We start from the raw sequence: 27,463 nt of genomic DNA on the forward strand, positions 1-27,463 counted from the left end.
TATAGTATCATGCCATCTGCAAGTAGTAAGTTCTACTGCTTTGTCAATCTAGATGCTTTCTATTTCTTTTTCTTGCATAATGGCTGTGGCTAAGATTTCCAATACTATGTTGAATAAAGGTGATGAGGGTAGACATCCTTGTCTTTTACTGACTTTAGGGTAAAGGTTCTGTTTTTCCCCATTGAGTATGATGTTTGCTGTGGGTTTTTCATATCTGGCCTTTATTATGTTGAGGTATGTTCTCTCTAAACTTGAGAGTTTTTTTTGTTTTTTTTTTTTTTTAAACTTGAGAGTTTTTATCAAGAATGGACATTATACTTTGCATCTACTGAAATGAGCATATTTTTATCTTCTTATTGATGTGATCTATCATGTTGACTATTCATGAATATTGAGCCACCCTTGCACGATGGGTATAAATCCCACTTGATCATGGTGATTTTTTAAAAATGTATTATCAGTTTACTATTATTTTGTTGAGGATTTTTGCATCTATATTCATTAGATATTGGCCTGTAGTTCTTTTGTGTGTGTGTGCTGTATCTAGTTTTGGTACCATAGAATGAATTTAGAAGTTTTCCTTCCTACTTCTTGAATAATTTAAGAATAGGTATTAGCTCTTCTTTAAATGTTTGGTAGAATTCACCTATGAAGCCATCTGGTCCTGAACTTTTGATTCCTAATTCAATTTCTTTGTTGGCAATTGGTCTGTTCAAATTTTCTATGTTTCTAGGAATTTATCCATTTCTTCTAGGTTGTCCAATGTGTTGGCATATAATTTTTAATAATATTCTAATTGTATTTCTGCAGTATTGGTTGTTATTTCTCCTTTTCTTTTTTTTTTTTTTTTTTTTTTTTTGAGGAGTCTGACTAGAGATTTATAAATTTTGTTGATCTTTTCAAAGAACTAGCTCCTGGTATTTTTTTTTTTAAACTGCTTTATCATTTATTTCTGCTCTGATTTTATTATCTCCTTCCTTGTGTGGTTTGGGGTTTTGTTTGTTCTTTTCCTAGTTCCTTTAAGGGTAAAGTTAGGTTGTTTGAGCTTTTTCTTGCTAGAAACTTCCCTTAGAGTTGTTTGCTGCATCCCAAAGATTTTTTGGTTGATTCATTCATTGTTTAGTGGCATGTTATTTAAACTCCATGTATTTTTGGTCTTTCCAGATTTTTTTTCTTGTGGTTGATTTGTAATTTCACTGACTTATGGTTAGAAAAGATGCATGGTAGGATTTTGAACTTTTTGAATTTGTTGAGACTTGTTTTGTTGAGAATGTTCCACGTGCATCAATTGACTCTTTGATACAAAATTTGTATTAACTGGTTCTAATGGTTTTATACGTAGTTTGATACTTAAAAGTATAATGAATGGAAATTCTTTATTTTAAGGCTAGTAAAACATTTAATATTATTTGATTTACTAGGCCTATGAATATAAATACCTGTGAAACGTCAAAAATAGTAGGTACTTTAATAAGCCCTAGTTCTATGTGAAAAATTAGCAGTCAATGAAACTAACAGGGCACAGCACTGGAAAAGGTCTGAAACATAACATTTTGGAAGAATCTGGCTTTCTAATGATGCTGTAAGAGTAAGAAATAAATGTAGTTTAAAAAACAAAGATAATACTAGTTTAATTATGTTTATTCACATACAGTTGCCATTAAAAGGTTAACTCATTCATAAAAACATTTCTTCTACTGTAATATACTTTGCCTCTTTTCTCTTCCAAATAAATCCCCACAACATAGCAGAAATGTTAGAAGTTACAGTGCAAAGGAAGCAAATTAACTGTTTTTTAAACCTTTAAAACATGACTGATGAACAGTTTTACAGAGTAGGTTGCCTATTAATATGTTACATATTAACAGATCTACGGTACCATTTTGGACAATCGGATTTGCTTGATATAAAGATGGAGCTGGAATTTTTGTCAAGAAGGTATTTAAACCTCTTAGAAGAGTTTTTATAAAGAACTGAAATCCCATACCATAAAGTGTTCTCTTCAGTTAATCATTTTAAATCAAGCCAGAAACTAGATCCAGCTCTAGGAAAACACTGATTTTTTGTTTTTATGCATCATGTAAACACTGCTCTGTCTATGCAGATACTCTTAGAAAAGAAAAACAGATTCTTGTTCTGGATATACATCAAAACCTAGGTTACCTTTGTGTAACATTTATTTAAAAATTTGACAAGAACATGTTAAATGTTGGCAAAGCTAATAGCACTCAATTTGATTATACATCCTAGCTTTCACAGAATTTGAGCTCACAAGACTCAAGTTCTATTAGGATTAGATTAGAGTCTATTAGGATAGACTCTTGGAGTCTATTAGGATAGACTCTTCATTCATCAGTGTAGTATACCCAGCATCTGACACAGTACATAATACAAGGTATGTGTTCAATAAATATTTCAATGTTGAATATAACTTCTTAACAGCAAATGAAAAAAAGATACAACTCTGAATAAATTTGTCTCATGATGCAGCAATAGGTGCGTTTTATAAGAATTCTAGGATTGCTTATAAGTAGATCAAGAATTAGATAATTTCTTCCCAAACTAAAGGAACTCTTATGGGGCGGGAGGGGAATGGAAGCCGTAACATTTTATCTTTCACAAAGCTAATTTGTGAAACATGGAATACGAGGCTAGGTAAAAACTACCATGATATTAAAAGTAAGGCAGTTCCAAAACTTGTGTTTTGTATATTTATTGAAGAATCCCATTTTCTGACACTATTCCTAATACTAGATATTTTTTAAAGGTTTTACCAAACTACTAATATGTCTAATTAGCTCATCTTTTTAGTATTTGAATCCATGTTAGAGTTTTAAATATGGAAGAACTTATTAAGATTCAAAAGCATTAAAAAAAAGAAAAGTCTAGGACTTAAAATAGCTATTGGATAATATATTTATAACAGTATCATGATTTGTCCAGATGTACTTTTTCACCCACCACTCTCAAAATTAACCTGAAAGTCAATTATTAAATGAAAACCAATAATTTCAAAAATGATTGTTTGAACTTCTTAAATCAGTAGAGAGCTGTAACAATATTTTACTCTGAAATTAGAAAATTCTAAGCATATATAAAAAACACATTTACCTACTTCAATTAGGTCAATATCAGGATTTATCAAATTTCTCCATCAAAATTTTTTAAAAATCTTGATTTTTAGGTACTATAAAAAATATACACTAATCAAATGATATGTGTTTGGTCTGACCAATTCCGCAGTTAGAAAGGGAAGGGGAAAAAAAAACTTGTACAGTGAAATTTCAAATCCTAAACATTTAATCCTTTATTTGAGCCTACCCTCTCTCAAAAGGTTATCAGTACTCTTAGATACCAACTATAAGCAATATAGAAATTTCACTGGTATCAATTCTCATCTGTTTAGTCCATCCATTTTCTAACACAGTGAACAAACTTTTCTATCCAAATTCAAAAGAAGAATAATGCAAATCTCACTTTCTTGGTCACCTTTGAAGCCCAGGGCCAACCAGTCTCAAGAATAACCAAAATATGGTAGTCTGTTTCTGCAGTGAAAGCATTTTCCCAGTAATCAAAATTTGTCATCTGAGGAAATCTTTCATTGTTCTAGAAGCACAGTTCGAAGCTCATCTTCTTTATTTATCATCATTGAAGCAATTGCTCCATCATTAAACTCAAAAGAAGTACCTCCATCTACAACCATGCAGGCATCCCAACAACGAGAACGAACACACACCCTGGGAAGAAAGAAACATCTCATTAAATACTAAGTTGTCTTAACCTTTAATTATGGTTTCTTTAAAACTCTTAATATTTTTTGAAACTGGTAGATCATTTGGCCTTGATTTTCAAAATCAAGTTGTTCTTTGGTTTGAGAGAGTAATATGTATGGATACATTACCAAAATCTAATATTCAGGATACCTCCATTCACCCAGATAGCTATGAGAGAACAAGTCCAGACTTGATGGAACTCACAGGCTTTTTTCATACAAAAAAATGTTGAGCTATTACAAGTGCTAATATTGAGCAAGAATGTAACTGTTTTCATAGTTTAACACATGAAGAGGCACAAATTTGTAGTGTACAGCTCAATGAACACATTTGTGTAGTCATTCCTCACCCAAATCAGGACTCAAGTGTGCCCCAGTTCCCCAGAAGCCCCCTCCTCGCTACACATGCACTATTTTTTTTTAAAGATTTTATTTATTTATTTGACACTCAGAGATCACAAGTAGACAGAGAGGCAAGCAGAGAGAGAGGAGGAAACAGGCTCCCCGCTGAGCAGAGAGCACAATGCGGGGCTTGATCCCAGGACCCTGGGATCATGACTTGAGCCAAAGGCAAAGGCTTTAACCCACTGAGCCACTCAGGCACCCCCACATGCACTATTCTAATGTCAGTCACCATCACAGTCATAGCTGTTTGTTCTTAAACTTTATATAAATGGAAGAATACAATAGGTCTGCTTATGTGTAGCTTTCTTTTCCTTAATAGTATGCTTGTGAAACTTACCCATGGTTATTAACAGTAGTATTGGTGTATTCATTTCATTGCTATATGAAAATACTTCCATTGTATGAAAATACCAAAATTTATGGCCTTCTTCTATTCACCAACACCTGAGTTTTTACTACTGGAAGCAGTGCTGCTGTGTATATTCATAAAATTTATTTTATTTTATTATTATTTTTAAGATTTTACTTATTATTTGACAAAGAGAGAGGGGGAACACAAGCAGGGGGAGCAACAAGCAGAGGGAGAAGGAGAAGCAGGCTGCCCTCTGAGCAGGGAGCCCAATGTGGGGCTCAATCCCAGAACCCTGGGATCATGACCTGAGCTGAAGGCAGCCTCTTAACTGACTGGGCCATCCAGGTGCCCTGCTGTGCATATTCTTGAGCATCTTTTGTTACAGACATTTGTGTATCTACAGTTCTGGTGGGGAAATTTGCATTTCCCACAAGAATAGTAAGTTCGAGGATGTTTTTCATACACGTAACCATTCAGATACCTTCTGTAAAATGCTTGTCCAGAACTTTGGCAATTTTTCTACTGAGCTGACTTTTCTTGTTGAGTTGTAGGAATTTTTACAATACTTTGGATATAAGTCCATTGCTGGATATAGGTATTGCAAATACCTCACTCTGTGGCTTGCCTTTTTTTCCCCTTAATGTTGTCTTGATTAACAGAAGTTCTTAATTCTAATATAGTTCAATTTTCCAATCTTTTGTTGCTAAGTGCTTTATATGACATGTTTAAAAAATACTGCCCAACTGCTAAAGTCATGAAGCTTATTCTGTTTACATGAGCAAAAATTTAAATGTCTTTGTAGTATCACCTAAACTGAGTACAGATTTATTGAGTAATCAAAATTAACTTTCAAAGGAGTAAAATGAGTTTCCTTGTTTTTCCTAGAAAAAAATCAACAGTATTTTTTTAAAAAGAGTGTGTACACTGCATAAGCAGCAATTCAAACTTAAACCATTTTTTGCCTGACAGGAGACAGATGACATTTAGTTTTTTTTTTTTTTCCAGAAAATTGGACAACGTTTACAAAATAAATTATGTATTTTTTTATATCCACCCTTCAAAAAAAATCAAACCTGCTAGATGTGGAATAGGGAGGGGTTAGTTTTAGGGAAAAGGTGACAGAAAGGAGTCCTACTCTAAAAGTTTATTGCTACACAACTGAGGTTTTATATGAATGTTTATATCTTGCTTTTTATCCCATAGCATATAAAAAAAAGTTGCTTTCCAGAAAAAGTGATTTGATCTTGTATGTCTTAATATATTAAATCCACATCACCCAATTAAATATTCATGATCCTTCTATTTACTGTACCATTTTAGAGAAACTGTAAGTATGTTAGAAAGGAAAATACCATTCTCACCAGGGTATATAGCATGACACCTCATTAGCTCCACAAGTTCTATACCTTTCCTACCAGATTAAGTTTGAATGAGTGGATTTCATCAAAATGAATACTTTAAAACCAAGAGTCCTTTATAATTACAAGAAGTGAAAGCACTGTCACAAGTCATCCTTTGGAAGCTTACTTTGAGGAGAAACAGCGCTGACGACTGCTGGAGAAAACTCTGTTTGCTATTGGTTCTCGAATACTGAAAAGTATTTTTGGTTCTTCTGGACTGAAGAGCAGCGATTCATTATATTCATTTGTTACTATGAAGAAAAAAATGTAATAGCAGAGTCAATGCAAGATGGTCACTTCTGAGAAGTGCAAAATGAAAAACGAATGCCATCTCCTCTTCCCAACTTAAAAGCAACTCTGTTTGGCACAAAGTTTCTTGGAACTCACAATACATTCCATTAAAACAAAACAAAACGAAAGAAAAAAACCCACCTTATAAATGAGGACTGGGTTCCAAGACTAGGCCATCAAAGCCTGTATCAACCACAATATAGCAGAAATAGATGTACTGGGGTGGGCTACAAAACCAGTAATTAAACAGAAGGAACTAGCTTGAGGCACTCAAATGGAACTTGGGCTCCAACAGTTCCCTTGCCAAGTTCCCTTCCAAAATACCATGTCAAAGTGTTCATAAGTTAATTGTCTTGATGTAAAATGCAGTCTTAAACAATAACAGGCAAAATATGCTTTCTCTAATGAAACTGCGATTACTCAAAGATATTTTTAGAAATCTCTGAGACCTGATTTTCATAACCAAGGGGCATATCAAAGTTGACAGGCAAAGCACAAATTGGTTAAAAACAACTGTACAAAGAAATCAGGCTTGTAAGAATGTTTACTTGAACACCACATTAAAACAAATCATAAGACTGTCAGACAATCTAGCTTATTTACTAAAATTTCACTTAAATTATTTGGCTCTTTGAAAATAATATATCAGAAATAAAAATGTACTTTTCTGGAGAGAGAGACAGACACACACACAGTGTCCTAGCTCCAGGGGGGCCTAGCTGGCTGCAGTCACTAGAGCATGCAATTCCTGATCTCGGGGGTGTGAGGTCAAGCCCCATGTTAGGCACAGAGAGAACTTTAGGAAAAAAAAAAAAGTACTAGCTCCAAAAGAAGTTAATTCCAGAAATGTCTGTAATAGTGACTGCACCACATGCTTTCACTATTGCTTCTAAAGAACAGTCAAATTTTCAAAGTTGTAACATTCACTCAATAGAGCAAGAAAAAAAAAAAATCACTGTATTTTACATATACCCTTAAATTTACATGCCTGATATGTTTCAGTTGTTTTAAATAATTATGTTTTAAGTTAAATTATATAATGAATCATTACTATAAATGCCTAATTTTCCTTTCTTTGACACATACTTAATGTTAATCTTTTTAGTCTCCAATAGGGAGAAAGTCCACTTTAGAGAGCTGAAATGGACTTTAGAGATTTAGTCCTGTTTTTTCAAACTATTACAGGCCAAGCATCTTCCTCAACAAAGGAAGTCTTACCTGGAAATCCAAAATATTCACATAAGCGAACTGACACTATTAAATATATAAGTAGATTCACTATGAAAAAGTTTGGAGTTTTTAAAAATATAATTGACTTTGAAATCTCAGGATACTCTTCAGTTAGAAATAGAAAGGAGAGCTTTAGCGGGAAGTCTGTACAAAAATGTTCCTGATAGATGAGTTGGGACTTTAGTGAGTTAATTTCATATGCAAATCAAAGGAACATGTTTTCTAATTTAAGAATTTAAATATATAGAAAAAAATTTTTAAGAATAAAGTTGAAGAATCCCTATGCATTCATTACCAATCTACTTCCACTTCCTCATCTTACAGTCCAGGAAGCAGAGGAATGGAATCAGTCTTGCTCATATTTTCAGTGAGTGACTGGTCTGCGATTGGACCCCAGGTGGTCAAACTCCCTGATCAGTAGTATTCTTTCCCAACAGAGCTAGTTCTCTCAAGGGAACCCTGAAGCAACTGGCAGGAGTAAGTAGTCAAAAGTTAAGGAGAATATTTTAGTGAATGTGAAGATAAAGCATTCACAGCTCAGGGAATTTCATTTCATTCACAGGGTATTAATGGCATACTGAAGTTAGGTAAACATTTCCCATTTGCTGATCTATATTTTTCCATATTTTCCTATCCCCCAGGATATAGTCGTAGTGTTAACTACACTACATGTCAAAACCATGTGTTTTGACATAAAGGTTATATATTTCATAGTTCACAAAAATATAATATATAAAAAGTCCAGCTGAAAACTTTTTATTGCTTAAATATATGTAAGGGGATATTATATCAAGAGACTGAGTCAAAAAAGTACTATGCTTTGCTAATTAGACAAGTTAACTTCACAATAACATCCTCAAGATCGATGTAGAACTTAAATGAAACTGTTAGTAATTATGATCATTAGTCACTGACCTTTCTCTACCAATTCTCTGTTCAATGGAAGACTTAAATTCCCTTGTCGTTTTGCTGTTGAAAAAGGAAAGGGGGAAATAAATACCTTGATTAAATATTGTGTGTCATATAACAGCTAACATAATAATATATACATATTATATAGCATATAATTATAACATAATAGCTATTATGGTACTCACCAATATTTAAAACATCTTCCACAGCCTGAGTTGCAACCCTGTTAATATTGAATGACCTAGAAACAAACATAAGTTCTTTAATTCTACAAACAAACTAAAAATGAAAAAGAAATTATCTCCCTAATATATAAAAAACTCTTAGAATTATCAAGGAAAAAAAAAACAGCCAAAAGATAATAGCCACTTCACCCAGTTTTAAAAAGTGGGCAAAGTACATTTACAGGCCTATATGAAAACAGTTATATGACAAACAGTTACAGGTCTATATGAAAAAGTGTTCAATTTTACTCCTACTAAGGAAATACAAATTAAAGACTGATAATATATTGGCATAGATATCAGAGAAACATTCTCATATACTGATGGGCTTATGGAAGTTGCAGTTGGAGGGCAATTCTGTGTTATTAAAATTTTAAAATGAACATATTCTTCAATCTACTAATTTATCCTAAAATACACTTGCATCTATAATACACAAAGACATGTACAAGATTATTTACTGAAGCATTGTTTATAATAGCAAAACAACTTATATCCATAGGAAATAGATTAAATGTTACTATGTAGATATTAAAAAGAATAAAATAGAACTGAATGTGCTGACAGATAATGGATATGTTAAGTTAAAAGCCAAAGGCATTATATAGTATATATAAATAAACAGGGAAGTAACATATACAATAAAATGTGTATACACACACACACACACATATATATACATATGGGATGGTTGTGTCTGGAGATTAGTAATAGAGATATGAAATGAAAGACTAGCTTTTCATTTGATACCCTTTTATACTATTTAACATTTTTAATGTGCAAATATCTCTTTAAATTACAAAACAGAAAAGATGAGAAATTTTTACTGTGTGATGCCTTGCTTAACCACTTAAGAACAAATATTAACACAAACATGAATCACTTTTTTTTTCTTGAAGATTTATTTATTTGACAGTGAGAGGGAGAGATAGAGAGCACAAGCAGGTGGAGCAGCAGGCTGAGGGAGAGGAAGAAGCTGGCTCCCTGTTGAGCAGGGAGCCCCATGTGGGGCTTGATCCCAGGACCCTGGGATCATGACCTGAGCCAAAGGCAGCCTCTTAACCAAATGTGCCACCCAGGTGCCCCCATGAATCACTTTTAAAAGTAGCTCTGTCCTTGGGTCTACAAAGATGGTTATGGAAGGTTTTTTGTTGTTGTTGTTGTTTTGTTTTTTTCATTCTTTCCAGTGATTTAGAATTCTGCTGCTGCCTCACAATTCTTCTCACATAGCTTCAGTAGATAACTCAATGACCCACACACTCTCAACGTAATTCAGTGATTCTTAACCTTTTTTGAGGAGGGCAAGTAACAGATACTCTTGCATACCCTTCTAACTCTATACCCTTCACATTTTGAGAAATGTGGTAACATTGTGGGCATTCTCTTAACAATGCAGATACACAAATTTTTATATTAAAAATTTGGGGTCACTCACAGTCCACATACCTATGCTAAAAAAAACAATCTCAGATCTAGCCATTGCCTATTCTATTTTTCACCATTATCTACTCCAATTTCCTACTGCAACCACACTAAGCCCATTCTTGCTCATACTTAACTATGTGGCATGAAGCAAAATACTTTAGGTATCCTGACTCATTGTTTAGTATGAGATGCCATATCTATCTCATTAGAATTACTGCCACACACTACAGGGCCAGGCATCTGTGGCACCACCTGGCTCATGGCAAGAACTCAATACTGAATGAAAATACCAAATGAAAAAGATGTACATGAGTTATATCCTAATTCTTCTGAATATTCACATTATTGGAAGATACGGTTTTAGAACTCTATTTTAAATTAAGAAGTCACATAAAATGAGCTATACTTATTAGGGTTCCACTGAATTAAAATATTGATGTTAAGACTTAAGAGAACAAAAGTCTCCTATGACTTGATCTAACAGTCCTAGAACTAAGACTTATTCAGGATACCACAAGACAACCCTAACTAAGTCCTCTGAATAGGGATTAAATTAAGAGGAATTTCCTATGGTTGCAAACTGGATCTCAGCCAGTTCACTCTCCCTTTAGGAGTGGTTTATATTCTACATCAAAGACAAACTATATGCTTAAGGAGGTCTTAGCTAGCCCATCACGACTTTTTTCTTAGGTCTACAACTTTCAACATTCTAAACATTCCCAAATCACACACAACTTCCATTAAAGATAATCCAACTGAAAGACAAATTGAATCTCTTATCTTCTTAAGCCAGTAAAGCTTTCTCTCCTCACTTAAGTTCATCCTTAAATTGGCCATGACAGAATGTATGGAGGAGGGGGATTGGCAATAGTCCTAAAAACCAACAGAAAGGCATGTGATCGAACTCTGTAGTACTTCTCCCAGTGAATGTAGCTAAGTCCACACTAGGAAAAGGACAGAGATGACCATGAGACAATTCAGAGACAATCTGCTATGCAACATAACCCTTACCTCCTCTGTCCTGTGGAGGAATTTTTAGAAATGCAAAATGGGATAGCTAATCCCCACTTGCTTTGTGTGTGCATGCGCACATACTGTGTGTGGGTGTGTGTGTGCATGCGCATAGACAGGCCATCTTCTCCATCCTTTCTTGTCATAAAGCCATGTGACAGAGTTCTAGCTACAGGAATGAGAATGGAAGTCACGCACATGTCTAAGCCTGTGTCCTGTAAGTCTCCCATAGGTGATCCTCCAAGTTTTTCCTCCTTCTCTGGCTTGATATATGTAAGTAGAGGGGATTTAAGCAGTCATGTTTAAAAGACGGTTGAGCCACATGATAGAAGGAGCCTGGATCCCTGAGTCACCACTTACAGATCCGCCTCCCAACTAAAGACCCACCTGGACTTTTTAAGAATAAGATACAAACTGCTATTTTGTTAAGTCACTGAGATTGGGGGGCTATCAGTACCGATAATTATCTTATCCAAAGTTACACATTTCCACGTTTCATAGTCAAAGCAAGGACTGAGAGGTCACATAGGAAAACTTCTATCTCCATATCAAGAATTGAAAGAGTAAAAGAAATAGGCTATCCTATTCCTTTCTTTCCAGTGATCCCTAAGGTCTACGGTTTAGAGTTAAGTCCAGAACTTAAATCTGTCTTCACCATTTATTAGCCACATGGCTTTGGGAAACTCCTGAGACTTTAATAATACTCTATTAAGAAAAATAAAATCACTTACTTCCAAAGTGTTTTCGAAGATTTAAATAATATATGTAAGCTCAAGACAAAACTTAGAAATGGCAGTTTCGCTTATTTGCGGAGCATAAGGAGTAACACAGAGGACGTGGGGAGATGGAGCGAAGAAGTGAGTTGGGGGAAATTGGAGTGGGGAGATGAACCATGAGAGACTGCGGACTCTGAGAAACTGCGGGTTTTGGAGGGGAGGGTGGGGGGGGGCGGGTGAGCCTGGTGGTGGGTATTAAGAAGGGCATGTATTGCATGGAGCACTGGGTGTGGTGCATAAACAATGAATTCTGGAACACTGAAAAGAGATTTAAAAAATAAAATTTTTTAAAAATTAAAAAAAGAGAAAAATGAGCAAAAAAAAAAAATAAGAAAAAGGAAAAGAAAGAAACGGCAGTTTGATAGACATACACCTTTCTCTCAGCTCTTCTGGCCCCCAGGCTTCTCTTCTCCACCTCCCCACCACAATCTTCTGAAGAGAACAAGGACAACAGACGAATGGGAAATGCAATCACAGCAAAAGAATGATCCGTAATAAGAGGGAATAAGGCAGAAGATGTTAGAAGCCAGCAAGCTATGTAGGGTCGAAGAGAGAAGAGGCTGAGTGACTGAGGTGGCAGGGACAGGATACAGTTAGGGACAGAGACTTCTAGACAGAGACACAACACTGGAGACCACAGGAGACTTTAACAAGCAACATGGAAAAGATGGAAATCCTAATTTAAGCCATACTCATGTCCAACATCAACTCAGGACTCAGCTGGCAGGCGTGTGGGAGTGGAGGGCAGGACTGTTTTACAAGCCTAGTGGCTCTTATTCTTTATGCTCTTCTTACTACTAAAAAGTTGAAAACCAAAACTATCAAAATCACACAGACATAGACACACACTCCAAAGCAAAAGCCAAAGCCAATTCCCTGCCTTAGCATAACCACTATTTCACTAAGATTAGCAAGTTTACCTTGATAATTCTTCAAAAAACCTACTGACACATCTTTGAATTGCAGGAATTGTACAGACTGCTCCCCCTCTGCATTTAAAGCTGGCGGTCAAAAGGGCCAAACACACCTGTTTTACAGCCAAACACACCTGTGCTTGTATCCAGTTTCTGACACTAATTGTGACCTCCCCCTAATTATTTATCCTTGCAAAGCTTCATTTTCTACCTTTATAAAACAGGGATACAACTACCTTCTTGCAGGATTTCTGTAAGAATATTATCAATGTATAAAAAGCGCCTAGTACAGTGTATGCAGAGTAGCAGAAGCAAAATGACTAAGAGCTTGTAATTATAATCCATACAACAGAACCTACAGAATCAGAAGATTACTTTATCTTATTTTTTTATAATTTTTCAAATTTTTTAATAAACATATAATGTATTATTAGCCCCAGGGGTACAGGTCTGTGAATCGCCAGGTTTATACACTTCACAGCTAAAGTAATCTTATATTATCTGTTCCATTTCCCCTCACTTTGCCGAAAAGGAAACTTGTACAAGATCACAAAGCTAGTTAGTGGTTTAGCCCGGGCTCTAACATCCAGGCTAGTGCTCTTTTCAATTATACCACTTTGCCCACTTTGAGGGTGGGGTGGGGGAATCAGAATACCAGAAGAAGAGAAGGAGAAGGATCTAAGAAACCATTTCTGATCCTCAATACAGTTTTCAACAAGTAACACATCGCAGTGAGCAGAAAAGATGTTATGATAAATTAAAGCAGTTAACTGTGATGTTTTCATTTTATGAGAGGGTTACACAATAATTTTATAACAGATTATTAAATTTATTTTTTCAAACAATTATTGATAAAAAGTCATCTTAGTCATACATCTTTGTGTATGGTGTAAGAAAATGGTCGAGTTTCCATTCTCTTACACCATACACAAAGATAAACTTGAAATGGACAAAAGACTTCAACGTGACACAGGAATCTATCAAAATCCTAGAGGAGAACATAGGCAGTAACCTCTTCGACATGGGCCACAGAAACTTCTTTCAAGACACTTCTCCAAAGGCAAAGGAACAAAAATAAAAATGAACTTTTGGGACTTCATCAAAATCAAAAGCTTCTGCACAGCAAAGAAAACAGACCATAAAACAAAGAGGCAACCCATGGAATGGGAGAAGATATTTGCAAATGACAATATAGACAAAGAGCTGATATCCAAGAGCTATAAAGAACTCAAACTCAACACACACAAAACAGATAATCACGTCAAAAAACGGGCAAGAGATGTGAACAGACACTTCTCCAAAGAAGACATACAAATGGCTAACAGACACATGAAAAAATGTTTATCATCATTAGCCATCAGGGAGATTCAAATCAAAACCACATTGAGGGGCACCTGGGTGGCTCAGTGGGTTAAAGCCTCTGCCTTCGGCTCAGGTCATGATCCCAGGGTCCTGGGATCAAGCCCTGCATCAGGCTCTCAGCTCCGCAGGGAGCCTGCTTCCTCCTCTCTCTCTGCCTGCCTCTCTGCCTGCTTGTGATCTCTGTCTGTCAAATAAATAAATAAATAAGATCTTAAAAAAAAAAAAAAAAAAAACCCAACACATTGAGATACCACCTTACACCAGTTAGAATAGCCAAAATTAACAAGACAGTATTCAACAACTGTTGGAAAGGAGAATTCTCTTATACTGTTGGTGAGGATGCAAGTTGGTACAGATACTTTGGAGAATAGTGTGGAAATTCCTTAAGAAATTAAAAATAGAGCTACCCTATGACCCTGCAGTTGCACTACTGGATATTTACCCCAAAGATACAGATGTAGTGAAAAGAGCCATCTGTACCCCAATGTTCATAGCAGCAATGACCACAATCGTCAAACTATGGAAAGAGCCAAGATGCTCTTCAACAGACGAATGGATAAAGAAGATATAGTCCATATATACAATGGAGTATTATGACTCCATCAGAAAGGATAAATACCCAACTTTATATCAACATGGACGGGAATGGAGGAGATTATGCTGAGTGAAATAAGTCAAGCAGAGAGAGTCAATTATCATGGTTTCACTTACTGGTGGAGCATAAGGAATAACATGGAGGACATGGGGAGATGGAGAGAAGTTAGGTTGGAGGAAATCAGAGGGGGGAGACAAACCATGAGAGACTGTGGACTCAGAAAAACTGAGGGTTTTGGAGAGGAGGGGAGTGGGGGGTTGGGTGAGCCTGGAGGTGGGTATTAAGGAGGGCACATACTGCATGGAGCACTAGGTTTGGTACATAAACAATGAATCTTGAAACATGGAAAGAAATAAAATTACAAAAAAAAAATCATCATTTTAAAAATATAGTTGTCGGGACAGCTGGGTGGCTCAGTCAGTTAAACCACTGCCTTTGGCTCAGTTCATGATCCCGGGGTCCTGGGATCAAATCCCGCAACCGGCTCCTTGCTCGGTGGGGAGCCTGCTTCTCTCTCCACCTCTGCCTGCCACTCTGCCTGCTTATGCACTCGCTCTCTCTCTCTCTCTGACAAATAAATAGAATCTTAAAAAAAAAAAAAAGAAATACAGTTCTCACTAACCCTCAGGAAAATAAGATCTTATCCAATCTTTAAATAGCACTTCTCATTTCCAAAGGTTAATTTATTTGACAAAGATGAGGATTTCTTTTTAAAAGATGTGAAGTTATGAAGTACTTATGAATGAATATGGTATCTGAAAATTAACTCCAAATAATATAAGACAAAAGGAGACATCAGGGGAACAGAGTAAACGATTGGCATGTGTTAATAATTATTGAAACTGGCTAATGGGTACATGGATATTGATTATACTATTTGGTCTACTCAAATTTTTCCACCATAAAAAGTTTTTAATAAAAAGTAATGCTGAGGGGCGCCTGGGTGGCTCAGTGGGTTAAGCCGCTGCCTTCGGCTCAGGTCATGATCTCAGGGTCCTGGGATCGAGCCCCACATCAGGCTCTCTACTCTGCGGGGAGCCTGCTTCCTCCTCTCTGCCTGCCTCTCTGCCTACTTGTAATCTCTGTCAAATAAATAAATAAAATCTTAAAAAAAAAAAAATAAAAAGTAATGCTGAAAAAGCATTACTCCATTTTAAACTATCCAAACTTAAAATCAGTTTAATAAGTACGGTTTTCTGCTGTATTTGTGAACATGTAGTCATTTAAAAAAAAATGAGTGAATATGTATTAGGTACTAGGCTATACACACAAAAAATTAAGGGAGGGGGAAAAATACACACACACATACATAACACAAAACCACAAGTCACCATTCCCAATGCCTCCTGTTGCTTGAACCAGCTGGGTGTCAGCTGGGCAGAGAAGAATGTAGTAAGTGCTATAATAGTGCTAGGAGGAAAAAGTGGAAGCAATGCACCAAAAGACAGTTCATTATGCTGATGAACTAGATTCTAGTAGAGATTTCCTACACAGAGTGACGTCTGAAGACTGGATTTTTCAGCCGGGGGATGGGAAGTGGAGAACGTTCAGGCATTCAATGCAGGAAGAAGCTGCACTGAGCAAACACAAAAAGCCTGAGCGAGCAGGTTGTGCCGAGCATCACAAGTAGCCTGCAGAGTGTCCAGCGTGCTGGCGGATGAGGGCAGGACAGCATTAGGCTGCGAAGGTTCCTTAGGTCATATTTAAAGGGTCTGACATACAGACTGAATAATCTGAACACAGCCAGAAGTAAATGAAACTTTTACAGCACAGAAGGGATACAGCCAAATTTTTCTACATTTTAGAAATACTACTCTGTTAGCAGTATGGATGACAGCCTGGAGGACAAAGGGTGAGGCACAAAGAATATTCACTAAAAAGTTAGGAGGCCTGAACCAAAGAAATAGCAGGAGAAATTGAAAAAGAGGGGCAAGGACTTCAGAAGTGTGACAAGCAGGATTCAGAGGCTGCGATGTGTAAGGGGGAGACCAGGGAGACTCAAAACGAAGAGCAAGGATTGGGGGAGTAATGCTTTTTCTCTAGAGCATGGACTCAGGGTAACAGTGATCCTATTTAGGAATACAGGGACCACAGGAATAAAAACCTGAAGATAATGTGTTAAGTTTTGAATGTGTTGAATTTGAAGGTCTATTACCCCCTCTAGCAGGTAACTTTAGAATAGGAGTTTGTGCTCTGGAAACGGTTGAAAATCTGGGAGGCATCTGCATGTATATAGCCAAGAAGCAGCAGGGATTACCCAGAGAGAGGTGAGAGGGTAAAGAAGATATAGGAGCCCAAGTTATCTCCAGTTAGGCCTTTGCTGCACAAACCTCCAGGACATTTTGCTGTTGTTACTGTATTTGTTTTCATTTATTATTTAAAATGTTTTTCATTAAAAACAAAAACCTACAGTTCCCCAAAACATTCTCATTTTCTTTTTTTCTCTTTACAAACCTAACAGGCTAAATAATGACCAAATCCAGCCTACAGATCTAATCTAAGAAGTCAAGGCAGGACTTCTGGACCCAATTGATGAGACAAGCAGAAAGTGAGCCAAACAACATAACACCCCCAGGCTACCTTTTGAGTATTAGAAGCTTTAGATGCACCGATGTGCAGCCTTGAGTAAATTACTTAAAATATTTCACAAAAGTCAATAAGCAACATACCAAGTTACTCACCAGGCCTTTGATCCTGTTCCAGTACACAAATTGAGCCCTGAACTCTTCTGTTTTTCCCATGGACCATCATCAACTGAAATCTCATAGTAGGAAGCCCTATGAATTGAGAATATAAAACTGGATTTGCTGAACTTATGGCTCACAGTAAATAAGACAAACATCATTTTTCCAGAACTAATGAAATGTAAGTGGGCCAGCTTGACTTAGACATACCTGACTTAGTAGGCACACACACCATGATACTAATACCGATTAAGTGAAAAAGTTAAAAAAAATCTGCATATTTCCATCCCTCTCTGATCCATATGGTTTCTATCAATATTTTAACATTTCAAACAAGGGCTCCTGGTAAATTTTTACCTACCATAGCTTCTACAGTTTTTATAGAATCTAACACATGCAGAGTCTTATTTCAGAATTCAAAAAGGAAATGCCATTTTTTTAGGTGAGTTTCATTCTTGGTAGCTAATTCAGTCCTTGATCACCCTAAGTCTGTATCTAACCCTTCAAGCTGCCAAAAGTTTCTGCTCAACTTGGGTTAAAGTTGTATACTAACGTGCCTTTTGAATTGAGAATAAGCTAGGAGAGACAAAGTTCTAAAGAAAATTCTCAACCAGTACTGCATTGGTGGACAAAACTAGGAATAAACTAGAACTGTAATTTCTTTAAAGATTTCTATCTCTTCGAGTATTTCAGAAATATGAAATCAAATGGGTTTTTCTGACACCAGCAAAAATGACACTTCTTTAACTTGAACATCTAAATTGCAATTATTCAAAAAATCTTAAGACATGTAAAAGCCTATTTTATAAAACTTTATCTTAAATAATGGTGTCATTGATAAACAATGGGTTATTTTTGTCCAGCAAATGAAAAAGTTAAACTCTTAATCCAGCTTTTCCAATAATGACAATTATTAGATATGCCTGCAAACACTAACACTCAATGGATAATGTATCTCTTATTTTAATCCTCAATTCTCCTACCAAACTCAATCTGCAAAGGTTTCACATGGCACAACTACTTTTCATGTTTTCTCTGAAGTCACCATTCTTCATAAAAGACAGCAGGCCTTACATTCACATTTAATCTATTTCATAGCTTTGTTATGTCTTCCTAGAAAATTAGGAATTTTAGGCATATTAGGAGCCTATTACATTCAGACAAGCTAGTCAAATCTATAGAAATGGCTGCTATTATGCCAGAATCACGTAAAAAGAAATGAGATTAGAGGTAAGTGGGGACAGAAGAGAAACAGGTGGAGAGGAAGAAAAGTAGAGTCCGGTGAGGGGTGTTGAGCCCAAAACGATGAGCAAATTTAGTGTCATTCTCACATGCAGGTTTATCAAGATTAGTCAACTCAGAATTTTTGTTTCAGGGAAATTATTTTTTTAAGGCAGCAATAAAACTCACAGTCCCTTTAGAGTGGGTATACTTCTTCTTAAATTGTCCACTGCTACAGCCCAAGAATAAGACATTCTAGGTTAGAATAGAAAAGAAAAAAAAAATTGGGCCTTTAAAATGTTCTTAAATCTAAGAACATTATAAATGAGGCAGGAATAATATTGCTGCACTTCATATTTTCCAAGCAAAGCCCTTAAGTTTTCAAGGCAAAGTGAAGCCTCAATACAGGATCTAGAACCAGAAATACTGGGTACACATGACAGTTCTGAGGCTAACTAATGATAGGACCGTGTGCAAGTTATGTGAACTCTCCAAATCTCAACTTCTTCACTGATGCACAGAGCTACCCTTCTCACAGGGCTGCTATGCGTGTGTAACGTAATATGTACAATATGCACAAAGCCGGACGCAAAGCCGGTATCCAGTAAGTATCCATTGCCTTTCTGCCTAAGGGTCTCGGTCACAGATTCCTTAAAAATAAGTTCTAATACCTCCTAGAGTGAAAACTTTCCCAAGAGCATCAGAAGCGAACCCACTGCGGTCCTCATCTTAGTAAGGAAACAAGGTGAGGCTCAACACAAAAAGCAGCAGCATCAGACATTTAGGAGATAAACCAACCAAATCACCGCTGCCACAAGAAAAACATTCAATCCCAAATCTAGTGGGACTTCACTCAATTCCCAGAAGTCTGTTAATCGATCCCAGTTTTCCTCCTTTTATAAGTTATTTGATTTTTAGTAAGTACAAATTACAAAGCAACACTAGTAGAAGCTCTTAGAAGTTTATAACCTTTAAAATAGATGAAGAATTAACATAAGCCATTAAATGGCTTCTCTAGAATCAGCATAAAAATCACAAAACATTTTTACCTTTGTCATTTTATTTTTTATTCAAGTTTAATTAACATAGTGTTCTATTAGTTTCAGGTATACAACATAGTAACTCAACAATTGTACACACTCCTCAGTGCTTATCAAGGTAAGTACACTCTTAGCGCAACTCCCAGCCCCCTCTGGCAACCACCAATTTGTTCTCTATATTTAAGTCTGCTTTTTTCTCTTTTTTCTATTTGTTTTATTTTCTTAAAATCCACAAATAAGTGAAATCACATGGTAACTATCTTTGACTTATTTCACTTAGTGTAATACCATTAGGTCTATCCATGCTGTTAAAAGTGGCAAGATTTCATTTGTCCTTTAATGTAGACATTCTTCAATTTCATTTAAAGTTGTTGCTCTCTGCCTTATGTTTTTAGTAACCATGATTAGATTATATCACAAATTATTCCTGCCTTCTGTCACAAAATTATCCATTATTCATTTCCATATTGCTTCAAATTTGATACTGAGCAAAAGAAAAATTTTATGTATAGCATGAGTCTTACTATTGTTAAATGTATTTATACTTTATGTACTTTAAAGAATATATTTTTGATTCCTTCAAAGGATTTTACTTTTAAATACTTCTAAAAATTATGTATTTTATTACCCTCCCAAAAAATAAGATGCTACTACTACCTTTATCTTTCTTTATATCCCTAGTGACTTGCATACAGCATGTAGCAGATACACAATAATTTTAATATTACAATAATCAAAATAATTACAACTAAAAAATAATTCAAAGCATTCTACTGAATCAAGCCTTGGTGTACTGTTTTCAGTACTGAGTCATTGGCTAAAACATGGATATCTTTTTTAATTAAGACAAATATTTCTCATCATAATTAAACTTCTTATGAAAAGACAGGTCAACAAACAGAATTTCAGAATATATGGAACTCTCAGTAAACTAGGGAATCAGCTACATGACCTTCAAGAGGGTCACACGGTTCTGATAGCAGCAACGTGGGACGGAGACTCAGCTCTCATTTTCTACCCCTAACTTACTTATATCTCCAAAAATGAGAAGGCAAGTTCTAAATGGCAACCAAGAGTTTAATTAGCTTTACATTATGGCTGCCATTTTATAACTGGTAACTAATATCATACTAAAGTTTTTGAAAAAAATTCTGCTGACCATTTTAGTCAAATTATATTCAACACCCACAAAACAGATTTCATCAGTAATAAACTCATACCATAATTTTATAGTCCTAATGAAAAACTTTATTAACCTTAGTCTTGATAATAATGGTTACAAATCTTACACTGTCAATACACTTGGCTTATGATGTTGCATATAGTATATAATTAACACCAAGCGGTATTCTGCCAAAAGTGTTTAGTCTCAATCTTATCATGCAGAGAGAGAAAAATCCTACATATCTAAAACAAGGGATTTTTTCAAACCAAATGGCTTAGACTATACAAAAATATTAATACCAGAAATGACAAAACAGAGGTGGGACTGAGGAACAATTCTTAATTATAAAGAGCCATGATGGCCAAACAAAATGCATAATCCTTAAGTGGACCCTAGATAAATAAGCAAATCAGCCTTAAGGTATATTAAGATAAGTAGTTGGGAAGTTTTAATATGGACTGTTTATAAAAGTTCTATAACAACTGCAAATGTATACCATTCTCTTAAACATTTATAAAGCACTTATATGACAGATTAAAGGCTCTATAGTAATGGAACCTGAATAACTTAAACCTAGGGTTTCACAAACTTTTTTGCTCATAGAACCATCTTTCCTCTTAACATGTATTATAAATGTGTGAGAAAGTTTTGGAAAATTTCATTAAATAATTCATTTCTATCACTTACACCATATTAATTATTCACAATGTTTAGGGTGTAGAGATCAAATAAATATCTAAAAAATACTAAAACATGAAATTCCAAACTCAAGAAGACAGATTTAAAAGTAAAAGTACCTGGATGATAGACTCTCCCCAATGAAGACTTCATTTAGTGCCCTCACTGGCAAAAGCTGGGGTCCTGAAGCCTCAGGTCCTGTAGTAATGAAAAGAAAAGCAACTTGTTAAAATTTCAGAAATGTTAAGACTTAAGATTTTATAAAACATTAATATATTCATACTTTTGTTTCAACAGAATCCATACTTTAACATTACTAACAAATAAGTTAAATCGTACTTAGAGTGTTCATAAGGAACCTCAAAATCACCTAACATACCTACAATGAAGCCTCTCTCTCCAAAATAAACCTTAATTTGCCGGGCACGGTGGCGCGGGCCTGTAGTCCCAGCTACTCGGGAGGCTGAGGCAGGAGGATCGCTTGAGCCCAGGAGTTCTGGGCTGTAGTGCGCTATGCCGATCGGTGTCCGCACTAAGTTCGGCATCAATATGGTGACCTCCCGGGAGCGGGGGGCCACCAGGTTGCCTAAGGAGGGGTGAACCGGCCCAGGTCGGAAACGGAGCAGGTCAAAATAAACCTTAATTCTTCTTGAAACAATTTTTTAAGAGTGACGAAATACACTTATCCATCTCATAAGATTCTTGTTGTCACACTTAATTTTCCTCTGAGAGCTTTAGATATGGAAATAATCAAGTACTTCCTTCCACAGGAGCCACTTTGGATTTAAGGAGCAAATTACATGCATGGTTATATTAGAAATCAAATTGGTTATACATTAGAGATCAGATTTTTTTTTCCTCAAATAGAAAACTTCAAGAGCATTTTTAGCAGTAGTAGTACTGGAGGAATACTGCTCTATCTAGTTACTGGTTTGTGATGAAAATTTAAAAATAACCAAACCTACCTTCCCTTGAAAGTATACAGGTAATAAAAATGTATTCCTCACTAACTTGTACACAAATACAGTCCAATATCTATTTTTAAGCTGAAAAGTTAAAAAAAAAACAATAAACTGGTTTTTTCTATAATCTTTTGTTCTAAATTAGAAAGCTAAATCAGGGATCAAACACAGTGACATATTAATATCATACCCACTCCTCTATTCCAAAATTCCAAATGGTAGCTTCCTAATAAATGTTTCCTACCACTGTGATGAGAATTTAAATAGAAAAAAATGAGATATACCTTGAAATCTTCCTAAATTTTTTCTCACAAAATAAAGCTATCAAAAAACAAAAACACGCTCACAAAAAAGCCCTCTAAAGTAGTGTCTAGACAACGTAAATATCATATAATTGTTACTAACAAAAATATTACAATAAGCATAGTAATTTCCAGTGTTACTACTGAGAAATCAGAAACTATTGATTCCAGATTCTTCCTGTATAAAATAATGGCCACAATCACCACCACCACTTCCTCTCTGGAAATTACAGGAACTTTATTTTATCCTTAGTATTCTGACATACTTGGTATGAAATCTTTTACCATTAGTTATGCTAAGTATTTGTGGGTCCTTACAATTCAAAGAATGGTGCCTACATTTTGAAAAATTTCTATTATTTTTTTGAACATTTTCTCCTTTTCTAGAAATGCCATTAATCAGATGTAAACATCCTGGATGTTATTTAGTTAATAACTATGTGATTTTATTTCTTACTTAGTTAATAACTATGTGAAATATATATATATATTAAGTATATTATATATATATAATATATAAATATAAATATATATTTTTATATAAATATATATAAATATAAACATATATATTTATATATATTTATATTTATATATATTTATATAAAAATATATATTTATATTTATATATATTTATATATATATATATATATATATAAACTTAGTTTGTAAAACTAACAGTAAATCTGAGACAGGAATCTAAGCAATGAATCTCTAAAGACCAATCCATAGCTTTCTTATAAAGCCGCTGAATTTCAGAGCCAATCTTGAATGTCTCCGGTGATAGCAATAAATTCTTTTGGCTAGGAATAAAGTAAGATTTCCAACTAAAATTTTAAAATCCTTAAAACATGACATGGACCCATAATTAAAGAATAGCCCAAACTTATAATGCTATATATCACCATGAAAAACTCTGAAAATAATGAGACAAGACAGAAACAAAGTAGGTTTGTAAAGGTAGCTTTTCCCGATAAGTTTAGCCAAGAAATGAAACACAGGAGGAAAAAAAGTATCTTTTTATACAGTCCACAGATATTTATCTCTTGGGGTCTTCCTGTATCATGAAAGTCTTAAAATTACTGGAAAAAGCAGGACAATATAGCTACATTACAATCCAGAAAACTGAGAATTCACCTTAACATTTAAAAAAAAAAACAAAAAACTGCATTATCACCTTATACTAATATTATCTTAGCAGCTTACAGAGATGTCTGAAACACAAATCTTAAGGCTACAATGCAAAATTTCCCAACAAAAATGTTTAAATCAACAACTACGATAGATCGACTAATTGATTTTAAGATTTTATTTATTTATTTGACAAAGAGAGCATGTAAATAGGCAGAGCACAGGGAGAGGGAAAAGCAGGCTCCTTGCTGAGCAGGAAGCCCAATGTGAGACTCAGTCCCAGGACCCAGAGATCATGACCCGAGTTGAAGGCAGCCACCCAACCGACTGAGCCACCCAGGTGCGGATATGGTAGATATATTTAAATATGACTATACAAACATATAATTATTAAGAAATCTATAGATTAGGTCATTTATTTCTACTGCTCTTTTTTCTTTTTGACATTTTAAAGATTAATGCCAAGAACCTTTCCTTAAGTATCAACTATTCTTAGACATTTTATAATTTCTTTCACAATCAGCAAGTTTTCAAACCCATCCTAGAAAACATTTCTTCTGGAAATACACTTACTTCTTATTTCTGTATCTAGTCATATTACATTTTACACATAAAGTAGTTGACTGTATTTTCTTAAATGTCGTCAGTAGTACTAAAATCCTGAAATAAGTTAATTACAAATTATTACTTCTAGAAATTAGAAGTCAAAAGGAACAAGAAGGGACGCCTGGGTGGCTCAGTTGGTTGGACGACTGCCTTTGGCTCAGGTCATGATCCCGGAATCCTGGGATCGAGTCCCGCATCGGGCTCCCAGCTCCATGGGGAGTCTGCTTCTCCCTCTGACCTTCTCCTCACTCATGCTCTCTCTCTCACTGTCTCTCTCTCAAATAAATAAATAAAATCTTAAAAAAAAAAAAAAAAGGAACAAGAAGTTAAATATTGCCCAAACATATCTAATTCCCAATCAACTTACTTTCATCATGAACTCTTTCAATGTTGAAGGCTCTGCTATGTTGATTGAAACTTAACTGCTGTTCATGAAGGTCCACAGGAACAGGGTTTATGCCAGTCCCTTCAAGGTACAACCTGATTCGCTGCCTCCATAACCACCTTAGAAGAATGAAGGAAAACCAAAGATGTTAAGATAAAGTAAGCTTAGGATGAGGCATTATAATTTCACCAAATTAAGAAAATCATGTTAAAAACCTATTATTCCACGAACAAATTATACCAGAAACACCTAAAATCCAAAGGTTCCTCCTCAAAGACAAATTCAGAGATTTAGTTCTCTTTTCAAAAATAATACAAATATCTCATATATTTGTACAAAATCTCTCACATAACTTGAATTAAAATCAAATTAAGTATCCTTATTAAGTATCCATTAAATCTAAGGTACTGAGTTAGATACAGCTGTGTTTCACTCATACAAAATTATAACATGCAAAAACAAAACAAAACAAAAAACAAGTAGAAAACCACTCTGAGATTAAAACATTTATTGTGTTAAGATGGTCAGACAAAACTCTCTCCGAAAGTTCTACAATGATTCTTTTTACAATAAAAAAGAAATCAATGACAAATTTTATAACATTTAAGATTACACCTCAAACTTAAGACATTTTTGAGAGCAGGAAAAAAATTAAGTATAATTGATTTCAAAACCAAAAACTGATTTATCAAAAAGCCAGTGGGACAGATTCTGCTAGATTAGTATATAAAAATATACTCCCAATTGGTAGCTATAAACTGGACATTTGTAGAGGTGCCAAACTTTTGAAATGATCAGAAACTAGAATCATTACTAGTGATTCCAGAAATCAAAATTTCATACAATTAAAAAAAAAATTTAAAAAAAAGCAGACAAAGCGCTTTCTCAAACAGTAAAAATCTAGTCCAAGTCAGGAAATAAAAAGTCGTCCAACTTGGTACTCTCCACTACAATCTCACCAATCCCATCTCGGCTCCTCCCCCCACGCTTCTGTTTTCAGGATAGCCTGACCACTGAACAAATTACGTTAGAGAAGTATGCTAAAACATCCCCCTACCTGAGAAACACTTAATAAACATCCCAGGAACCTCAGAATGGTGGAGTAAATCCAACCCTCCGCCATTCTGGATAGAAGAGGGAGGTTAAAAATATAAAATCTCCGAGAATTTGAACACTTAGTTTTAGCCAGTAGCATAACTACCCTTGTACCAAACTGCTAAGAACATGTAACAACATTAAGAAAACAGAAACACGGCCTCTAATCTCACTGATGGAGAAAACCCCTCCACTTGCAGTTGGGTTACAGGCCAAGTGATTTTTGTCAGCGTTTCTCTACATAGTTCCAGTTGGACTAGAAGAAAGCTAGAGGTTTGTGTGACTAAGCCAATAACAGTAGCCATAAAGAACAATACAGAATTATGCACTAAGCCAAATATTATCTAACTTGTTCTGTTCAAAAGCATTTCTAGTGGCACATGAAGATATTTATAAAACAACTGTAAGAAATTCCTACCTGAACTCACCACGATAGAACTTCTGTAAGGCTTCTGGGAAGGAATGTGTATATCGAACAGGAAGACATAAATGACCCTCAGACCTTTAAGAGATTTGTAGTGGTATAAAGAAAAGGAAAGAAAGAAAAACTTAATTCAAAATGTATCACTAAACTACAAAAACCAGACATGAAATTTTATACATTTCTGTTCCATACTTCAATTTTTTTGGCCATGAAACTTTCTGTACTTTCAGTAAGACAAAAAGACCAAATAGAAAGAGTGGTTTTACATCCATCTTCAATGCTATAATACACACTACTGAAGTTTCCACATCACAGTGAAACTAAAAATAACACCACATTTGCCAGCAACTGATCACCCTACAAAATTATGTAATGGTATGGTGGTATTTGCACCCTACCTTTAAATTATTTAACTATAAACTTTGGGCAAGTCACTTTAGCATCTGCTTTCTCATCTCTAAAAGAGATAAAACCACTAATCTCAAAAGGTTATTCTGAGGAATCACACTATCTGTGAAAGTGAACCATAAATCCCTTTTCAATATCATTTAAGATACTGAGTCATGAAGAAGAATCATAAAGCTAATCGATTCCAATCCTTCATTTACTCAAATATATGAGGGTAAACTTCCTCCAGGGAGTGAAGAGCTTGACATAGAAGACAAATATTTTTTTTAAAAAGTACAAATGACAGTGTTAACATTGCCTTTAGTTAATACAGGAAGATGAGCAAACGTGGCACCTAACATGAGGAACAGCATCCAGAAAGTTCAAACATCATTCACATGATGCATTAATCTTGAAATAAAGGTTGAGGAGACTTGGCAAAACAAACTCTTAATCGCTGTACATTATAAGCGTAAAGAGCAGAAAAAAAGGCTTTTACAAAGTTGTGACAAATCAATTTTTTTTTAATCTGTGAGGATCAACACTGAAATTCAGACTAGGCCCTAAGTTTTTAAATTTTCATAGTCACTGCAACACTTTTACACAGTGCTAAATGTACAGAGGGTATCAGTAGCCATTTGCTAGAACAGTACCTGCTAGGGTCAACCAGTCTACAACACCTGGGACAGAGAACAATGGCTCATGAGATTGTAGTCC

The 27,463-nt window shown here is 35.2% G+C and overlaps 1 protein-coding gene across 3 annotated transcripts in view; it reads right to left on the reverse strand.

Moving 5' to 3' along the window:
* Window positions 1-1,623: 1,623 nt before the first annotated feature.
* NADK2 (NAD kinase 2, mitochondrial) overlaps window positions 1,624-27,463 on the reverse strand; it is a 45,696-nt gene continuing 19,856 nt past the window's right edge. For 2 of the 3 annotated variants that reach the window (XM_045079471.1, XM_004738010.3), the window contains exons 5-13: window positions 26,354-26,437; window positions 24,823-24,959; window positions 21,577-21,655; window positions 18,764-18,829; window positions 17,351-17,446; window positions 8,548-8,603; window positions 8,366-8,419; window positions 6,057-6,180; window positions 1,624-3,737 (exon numbers count right to left, since the gene is read on the reverse strand). In XM_045079471.1, the coding sequence (XP_044935406.1) occupies window positions 3,599-3,737; window positions 6,057-6,180; window positions 8,366-8,419; window positions 8,548-8,603; window positions 17,351-17,446; window positions 18,764-18,829; window positions 21,577-21,655; window positions 24,823-24,959; window positions 26,354-26,437 (835 nt within the window). In that variant the 3' untranslated portion in view covers window positions 1,624-3,598. The remainder of the gene's footprint in view (window positions 3,738-6,056; window positions 6,181-8,365; window positions 8,420-8,547; window positions 8,604-17,350; window positions 17,447-18,763; window positions 18,830-21,576; window positions 21,656-24,822; window positions 24,960-26,353; window positions 26,438-27,463) is intronic. The other variant, XM_045079472.1, reaches the window with a different exon arrangement.

This window comes from Mustela putorius, unplaced genomic scaffold (genome assembly GCF_011764305.1).
Source record: "Mustela putorius furo isolate JIRA1106 unplaced genomic scaffold, ASM1176430v1.1 tig00000407_pilon_pilon_pilon, whole genome shotgun sequence".
Lineage (NCBI taxonomy): Eukaryota > Metazoa > Chordata > Mammalia > Carnivora > Mustelidae > Mustela > Mustela putorius.